The 8,897-nt window shown below is 39.1% G+C and overlaps 1 protein-coding gene across 1 annotated transcript; it reads left to right on the top strand.

Moving 5' to 3' along the window:
* The first annotated feature begins 5,127 nt into the window (after window positions 1-5,127).
* On the top strand, window positions 5,128-8,345 carry LOC107657111 (iroquois-class homeodomain protein irx-5-like). Its single transcript, XM_016445121.1, has 3 exons — window positions 5,128-5,658; window positions 6,613-7,018; window positions 7,547-8,345. The coding sequence occupies exons 1-3, from the start codon at window positions 5,419-5,421 to the stop codon at window positions 8,236-8,238; spliced, it is 1,338 nt and encodes a 445-aa protein (XP_016300607.1). The 5' UTR covers window positions 5,128-5,418; the 3' UTR covers window positions 8,239-8,345.
* Window positions 8,346-8,897: the final 552 nt, after the last annotated feature.

Raw genomic sequence — 8,897 nt, 5'->3', positions numbered from 1 at the left:
TTTAGGTAGATGTAGTTTTTGGTGGGACAAGAATAGTAAACCACCATCCAAACAAAACTGCATTGCTCTTGTGGCTAGGAAGTTGGTTTACTAATACTACTGGCTGTGTGCACTATTTAATTAGTCAGTTTTCGAATTCAGAAATAAAACACATTTTATCATTCAAACAAACCATAAAATCTTAAAATCAATAAATCACATAACATTATTTCTATCTCAAATGTAAAGGGTCCTTAAGCTATGGAATGGTAGCATATAAATTAAACATTATTATTATTCAAGTTTGTCAATGTAAAGAGCCCCTAAATTATCAGAATCTGTTGAAGTTGCTTCTACACTTTATAAGACTGAAGTTGCAATAGCAAGGTTTATTCTGTCACACACAAAGCTGAAAAAATCAGCTTAAAACCTGTAGTGAATACACCAATAATTTCAGTTCTGATTCAGTGACTGTAATACCAGTTATTAAGTTAAACAGCTGCTATGTAACTGTCTGTATACATAACCTAAAATATGCACCTATGATACCTAAAGGCTCTTTCATACACTCACAAAATGTGACCATCTAAAATATCTGTTGTCAGATTACTTTTTAGTAACAATGTTTTCCTGCAACTAATTGATCGTAACAGTCTTTACATGTGTGCACATACAGGCTGGTGGTGTCTGATTTAATATCAACAGACAGCAAATGAGCCTTACAATACACAGGCATCTGCAGTAGTACTGCTGTAGTACAGAGTGCATTGTATCGGTGTGTGCCTTAGTGCTGATAAGAGATGCGTCGGCAAAACCCTGAAAAAGCTTGTTTTCCCAGCATTCAATCCTCATTAGGCTCAATCAATACTCCTTTAGTCCTTCAGCTTACTGACTCATTTCAAAATAACATTACAGGTCATTTGTCTCATCGTTGACTAGACTGCATTACGGTGCTTTCTCGCTCTCAGAGCAAAGAATGACACAGGGAGGAGAGAGAATTTCGGATACTGAGATTTCTACATTGTAGATACAACTTTCAATATTTTTTTGGGGAGAGAAGTCATTGAAAAATCAATGTCTGCTTCCTACAATCCATTTCAACCAAATCAATCATAATCTAGCCGGCTAGCAGGGGAGAGAGAGAGTCAGGCGGAGGGAGATGAGAGAGAGCGAGAGAGAGAGAGAGAGACAGAAAGAACGAGAGAGAAAAATGCACACAATCTTTGTCTGAAATCTCTCAATTCTAAATCCATTCTCATAAAAAGCTCATCATCACATCATTTAGCCTGGCTAACGGCCTGTCAGTCACCAGGGGCCTCTGAGGAAGACTACCGGGAATATGGAGCCACAGCTGGGGGACCCAGTCTATCTCTGCCATATGAACACTTTAAAATTGACTGAGGTGGTAAAGACTATCATGATGAGAATCAGCAAGTCGATTAAATCTGCTAGAAGTCCCTCATGGTATTTTCACACCTGTTCCAGGGGGCAGAAAGAAATACCAGAGTAATCATGTTTAAAATAAATTAGCTCCTGCATCAACATTCTAGGTGGTTTCAATAAAGAGTACTGACAGATTTAGATTGCTCTTTTAAAGGATCAGCATTGCCCCTTTTGATCTTGCCCCTACTTACATAGATATTTTGATCATGGTTAGAAGAGCTCCATGACAGCACCACTGTTATGAATAAACACATGGATGTGTATGTGGTCACTCACAGTCAAATGCTTACACTCATAATGTTGTATGGAAATGAATTGATATGAATATTTATATATTCCCTGGGTTATGCATGCATTTTATTAATTAAAGCAAAAATTAAATGCACAGTTTTCATGTTGTCAGCAAGATGACAACCATTGATTGTAGTTCACTTTGATATTTGCTTTCACAGTAGACAATAATTTGAACTTTTTTACACTTTCTGCACTCAATAGCAGACAAGTAGATTTGGTAAAAATAGAATTGTTTTAAAGCATAAAAAACACAAAATGACTCAAATCAATAAAGTCATAGTCAATACAATGGTTTTCTCTTTCAAATTTGCATGGATTCCATGTGCAAAGTGTATCACGCTATATAATTTCTAGTACAGACTATGAATATCATTTAAATATATATATTTTTTTGAAGTTTCTATTGCCGTTTAATGATAAAATAATGATATTAATAATATTAATAATAATAATTAGTAGTAGTAGTAGTATGTTGCTTTGCTACTTAGGGAATAGGGTTTACTTGTGCACATGTGTTTAATCATTTCATAAAAATGGCAAGGTCAAAAATAAATCACATCCATTATTCGCTACGGATCTCCCCAAAGCATTAGCGGCGGACTGTTTAGAATTTCAATTGGCTTCCAAGTGGCAAAACCCCTTAGCTAATACATCAAAGAATATTTGGCGTCAACTAATCGGTTTAGGGCAGATTTGGAGTGGCTAAAATCCGTTTGAGGGGGACAGAGAGAGGTACACGCTACCGGCTGCCCACTGCTGTCGGGAGAGACACGCCTAACCTTGTGCCTCAAGGAAACCTGTCATTCACGTTAACTAACTTTGTTTAACCAGCCCATTCTGCGCGCGAACGCGAGAAGCAATTAGTCTGCTACAATAGATAATGCTTTCTAATAATAGTTTCTAAATCCAAATTCAATTATGTCGTTTCCCTCAGGCATTTTGTTGGAAGCACCGCTTGAAATAGGCTACCTCCCCCTACTTTATTTTATTGTCCTTGTTATATGTCGTTTGACATATTGCATTATTGTGCAAAGATTCAGACTCTTGCATATCTGCACGCCTAGTCATATTACAAACATGCATAATTGGAAGCATAAGCGTCCGTCATAAAACAAGCGAAAGACAATAATTTATACATCGCTGAGCGCACATCCTAATATAAGCCTACACCTCCCCTTGCCGTCCAGTCTGGGAGTTCACGGGAGCATTTCGGGAAAATAAAGCACGAACTATTTCAATATAAGACCCCTTTGCTAAAACACCATGTTCAGAAGTGCTATTTTTCAAGTATTCGTCCACTTACTGCTTTGATGAGGCTATTATATAAATAATGTCATTTAAGTTAAATGTTCCTACCTCTCTGCCAGCGCGTGTAGAGTGTGACTAGTCCCTGCTGCATTTCTCTTTCCATGCTTTCTTTCATTCACCCCTCCACCATCGCTAAACAGACTGCTTATCGAATCCTACTGGCGAAGAGGAACTCATTACTGCCGATAATACTCTATCAATGAATATTGACGTCATTTAAATGCTACTCCCGCGTATCCTTGGAAACCGATACGCTATTTTAAGGTGACTGTGCACTTCCAACTGTGCTTCAGCAATAAATAAATAAATAAATAAATAAACAGGACACATAAATAGCAAGTGGGATATTGAATGAGATTAAGGGTTTTATATGGGATATGGATTTTTTTCTGTTATATGCACTCGAATTAAAAATGTAAAAAGACAATAAAAAAGTGTATGGCTATTTTGGTTTACTCATTAATAGATATTACAAGAAATAACACTCATAAGTTATTGTAATCTCGTATGCTCCTCAGATGAATTTCATTTATTCATATACACTCAGGGGTGGTGCAGATATAATAAAAACACTTTACTATCACAGCGCGGTAATTTCGTACGTCTACAGTTTGTTTTGCTTTGAACTTAGCATTGGTCCACTGAGTTTGAGCGTCATCATTCTTCACTCTTGAGAGTGCAGTAACACGTGACCTCATGAACGCACTTTGTAGCAGCGCCTACAGCGATCCCTTTCGGCTCAGAGAGACTTTAACAAGTGAGACAGTCCACTGACTCCTGCTTGAAGTTCCTCAGCCATCACTTGTGTGTGTTTTTTTTTTACTGTTTGCTTATTAATCATCAACACGAGATGTATTTATCAGTTCATCTGCCGTTTGTAAATATGTGTAAAGAAAACGTGGTAGATTAATAGATTGTGTTAATTTTGCGCCATTTTCACTATTTTACATTATTTGGGTAGGCTATGTGTGGACAGCACTTAAATTATGAAATTGAATCATAAAAAACATTTTACATTACATGTAGCTTGTTCTTTTATTAGGTTTTTGAGCTCTAGTTATGTATTGTTGTGATGACGTGTGCAGTAAATAAAAATAAAATCAGTTTAATCTTAATGCATTTTAGGTATATTTATTTAAATTAAATATGTATGATATATCTCTTGTTATTTGGTTGTATAGACTAACAATATAGTCTGCGAGCAAACAGAATAAAATACATAAGGATATCTCCGCCGCTGAGCAATATATCTGTTTGAATCAAAGGGGCTTAGAGCCCCTGGTCGTGATGGATTTGCCGTGGTTTATATGGTCTTAATCTGTCTGCGCTTGGGGCTTTGGTGCAAAGGAGAAGAAGATCTGGTTTGTTCCGGGATCTAAGGCGAAAACTGTCCAGCGGACAAATCAGTTAACACCTGTCAAAAGATACTTCTTCACTTTCTTACCGCTGAGACTTGATCTAAGCGCGCATACAGTCACTTTCGACTCTTTGTTTCTGTAAAATGAGGGATTTTTTTTTCTTTGCAAAAATGTTTTTCAAGCTATACATTTATACAATGAGGCAATAAAATATATACTACCTCCAAATTATCCATGATCATTTGCAAACGCATGACAGTTTAAAAGCAACACCAAAACATCCGTGTTCAGATGACTTAAGGCACGATGGATCAGTCTGTCGCGCATTCTTGAAAAAAAAAGTATGTTTCTAGCTTGCAATGAGCGACGAGATCACACAAAACCAAGGAGAATGAAGAACTGCAAACAGTACTTGTAGCGTCTCCTGTCGTATTTGGCAAGCTGTCCTCAAGAAGATAACAGTCCATTTGTTATTAATCATGTGTGAAAATGAAGGCTTCGTGTATTTAGAAAATGAGGAAAGTTGAAGTTGATGTACTGGCTCGCATGAGACCGCCATCCAGGGGCTGAAGCTGCTCAGTCTAAGCCATTGAGGCTTGTTAGAGACAAAAATAGGGGGATAGCGGGGGAGATTGTTATGCCTTTCCTTCGATGACTACACCCCGAGAGGAGGAGCGAGAGGCTCATAGTAGGCGTCAGAATCCTCGATTTCCAACTTAGCATCCTGGCAGGGCACTCTCCGAAGCAAAGCCCATCCGAGAGCAAAAAACTTGTCCCGCGCGCTCGGCATGAGAGTCACAGCGCGCGCAGAGGGTGAGAGAGCGCCTCGAAAATCCGCGTGTGAGTCTGTAAACGACTGATTAACGAGTGTGAGGTCTATGCATTCGTCGTTCTCTTTAATTTCCATCTCTGATATCACCGTGAGGAGGACGGGACGGAGGTCTGATTACTCGGAACTCTATGAGCGAGCGCAAAGAGCGCGTGAGAGTTTGAGGAAGAAGAACTCAAGTGAGAAGCTTATATTTGGATCTTCACCATGGCGTACCCTCAGGGCTACTTGTATCAGCCATCCGCCTCTTTGGCACTCTATTCGTGTCCAGCCTACAGTGCAAGCGTGATATCGGGACCCCGGACAGAGGAGCTAGGGAGATCTTCCTCTGGCTCTGCTTTCGCTCCCTATGCCGGATCTACAGCGTTCACCAGCGCCTCGCCAGGCTATAATTCCCATCTACAGTACAGTGCTGATGCGGCCGCCGCTACTTTCACTTCTTATGTGGTGAGTGCGATATTCACGGTCTTGTTTTTCTACTTTTAGAAGTTGCCGGATAAATGTTTTACGCGTTGTTGTAATGCATGTTGTGTTGCAAGACTGAGACACACAGTAATCATTTGCGCAACATCTGAGGTTTTAACAATCAAATATGCATTCGCGGAATTTGACTGGGTTTCATGATATTAAATAATATATAGGCTATTGCAGTACATTTTTTTTTTAAAAACAACCAAAAAAAATGTTCTCAAACAGACATTACAACAAAAAGGCATTTGATAATTGTCTCTACACAGTAAATAAAGCAGTTCACTTCGAATTCTATATACAAATAGAAAAACATAAAAACATGATTTCGCGTATTTACTGAATGAAAGAAAAAATATGTATTTTTGTTGCCATTTGTGGCAACACGATTTCCTCAGTTATGTGGGCTGCAGGTGAGGAATATTCCTGATATCAAAATTAATAAATTATCAGTTGTTTCCCATTTCTCTTTAACCATGTATTTAGTAAAATAGGCTAATTAAAGGAAACATGTTTTACCGGCTATTGTACAACACACTGTCAGATGACCCAACATAAAGCTGCAACTTCTAATCTAAGTGGCTAATCTGAAAATAAACATTGTCAAAAGTCAGTATAGCTGTCGAGGGGAGATTTATGATCGTTTACAAAGAGGAGGGATTTTGGATGGAAAGTTGTGAAATTGCATTTCACAATAATTCTTGCTGAGGGGAATGAGGCAACTGACCAAACTGAAATGATACAATATGTGGCCCCGCGGCCTTGCGCTTTACTGTTTTGAATTAATAGATTTAAAGTGTGTACATGTGTGTGTGCAAGAGTGTTTGTTTATGGTGTGTTTGCGTAAGTGACCTGTAACCGATCCTACATTGTGCGCAGGTGTCCATAAAGTGATATTTTGCTCATTAAAACAATTGGTTTGGCTCCTTGCAGAGCTCCCCGTATGACCACACGACAGGCATGGCCGGATCTATAGGGTATCATCCTTACGCTGCTCCCTTGGGCTCGTACCCGTATGGAGACCCATCTTACCGCAAGAATGCTACCAGGGACGCAACAGCCACTTTGAAAGCTTGGCTTAGCGAGCACCGGAAAAACCCGTACCCCACCAAAGGCGAGAAGATCATGCTGGCCATCATCACGAAAATGACCCTCACTCAAGTGTCCACCTGGTTCGCTAACGCCAGGAGGAGGCTAAAAAAGGAGAACAAGATGACCTGGACCCCACGGAACCGGAGCGAGGACGAGGAGGAGGACGAAAACATTGATCTCGAGAAAAACGACGACGACGAGCCAAACAAGCCCACGGACAAGGGAGACTCCACAGACACAGAAGCAGGTCTGTGGAAAAATCATACATTTTTCATTGCAGTCGTTTCCACTCCGGGCGCAAAATTGATTGCTGGTTAATGGTGGTATATTATTTATAATGGGAGAATTGCTTTAAATAATAATCACCTTGAACTCCTCTAATTTGACTTCTTATGGACTGAGAATTGCTGGTGACGTATGGTGTTTTGCACTTCATTTATCTCGAGCTGCATAATAAGGACACAGCTGGCGCACGGCATCTCATTTATAGCTATAATAATACCAGCCATATTATTATTATTATTATTATTATATTATTATTATTATACTACTACTACTACTACTAATAATAATAATAATAAATGTTAAATTACTTTTATGTTGCAAAGAAATAAATAGTAAAAGAAAAAGTAAAACTAGGCATACACAACTGTTTAAAATGTGCATGCAATATTTTCTCTCTCAAAAATTATACATGTTATTGTTATATTGTTATAAATGTTATTGTAGACAAATCTTGCTTTATCAAAACTATATTTTATTTTTTTACTTTCAGATCATAAACTCATTAACCCAGGGGAGCTACCATGCGACAGGTTTAAAGACGAGTCTCATGCTAAAGAGCTTGATCCACCTTTGACAGACTCGGAATTAAAAGACACAGAGGAGCGGACGGATTTGCTCGCCGAACAAGCAAAACCCACCACCTCTTCTCCCTCCGTCCTACATAGTGGAAATGATCTCATTACGCAAGAAAAACCCTCAGAACCGGGCCACGCCGTGAGCACAAGGAACAGCAACGTAACGTCGGTTATTCATTCTCCCCCTTCGGCGCCCAAACCCAAACTCTGGTCTCTAGCCGAGATCGCCACGTCTTCGGACAGGTGCAAAGGGAGCAGTGAGGCTCCACAGGCCACGGGGCTGGGTCAAAGCACAGTCATAGCCAGCGCTGCCTCGCCGACCCGGTCCTCCCCTCAGTGCCCTCTCCCTAATAACACTGTCCTTTCTCGGCCTATTTACTACACGTCCCCTTTTTACCCGGGCTACACGAACTATAGCACTTTCGGTCACCTCCACAGCAGTCACGGCACCAACACCAGTTCCACTGCACATTTCAATGGATTAAGCCAGACTGTTTTAAACAGAGCCGAGGCTCTGGTAAGAGAGAGCAAAGTAAGAAGCCAAACACAGGTAGATCATTGTAAAGACTCGCCTTATGAGCTAAAGAAAGGTATGTCAAACATTTAATACCGGATTCATCGCCAATCACAAGGACATTTATTTATTATTTGTGGTTGCTTAAAGAAGAAGCAAAAGAAGACGCATTCTGATAAAAAAAAAAAAAAAATCCGAGGACAATTATTTTCTGAGTAAATGCTTATCCTCAAAATCTTAGTTTCTGAATGATTCATCAAGAGGATGTAACTTCTAAGAATTGTTTTAAACGCTGCAGTCGCCGGAGTCTATTTGTATTAAAGACTAATATGTATATTTAATGTAGCATTTTGTATTTAAAATGGACAATACACTATCTTTGAAGTAAATTATGGAAAAGAAATTGTGTGCAGCGATTGATTTGGGAGTTTGCATGCATGTTATTGAGAATTTGATAGCTGCACAATTTAAAGCGATATTATTTATTTGCTGATAAATGACATAATGACCGGACAAATAGGATGTTATTGCTAAACGCTGAAATGTCTCAAAGTAAAGCAGTGTGATAATACTTGGAATTAGCAGGAACATACTTTTCAGGATTTACCTCTAAAAAAAAAAAAAAAAAAAAAAAAACAGGCAAGGTTGGCACATTTTGAAACTCAGGCGTTTTGGGAAAAGCCATTTGAAGACGGGACTTTATTTGTCGGTGGCTGTTACGTTTTTACAGAAGTTTTTTTTTTCCCGATAGC

Source organism: Sinocyclocheilus anshuiensis, unplaced genomic scaffold (assembly GCF_001515605.1).
Source record: "Sinocyclocheilus anshuiensis isolate Anshui unplaced genomic scaffold, SAMN03320099.WGS_v1.1 scaffold944, whole genome shotgun sequence".
Lineage (NCBI taxonomy): Eukaryota > Metazoa > Chordata > Actinopteri > Cypriniformes > Cyprinidae > Sinocyclocheilus > Sinocyclocheilus anshuiensis.
Note: the sequence above shows the minus strand (reverse complement) of the source record. Positions and strands in the feature narration are given on the sequence as shown.

Bases quoted from the DNA above. Each gene is read 5' to 3' on its own strand.
- LOC107657111 (XM_016445121.1), top strand. From the start codon at position 5,419: ATGGCGTACCCTCAGGGCTACTTGTATCAGCCATCCGCCTCTTTGGCA. The intron at 5,659-6,612 runs GTGAGTGCGATA...GGCTCCTTGCAG, and splicing joins CTACTTTCACTTCTTATGTG to AGCTCCCCGTATGACCACAC. The intron at 7,019-7,546 runs GTCTGTGGAAAA...TTTTACTTTCAG, and splicing joins CTCCACAGACACAGAAGCAG to ATCATAAACTCATTAACCCA.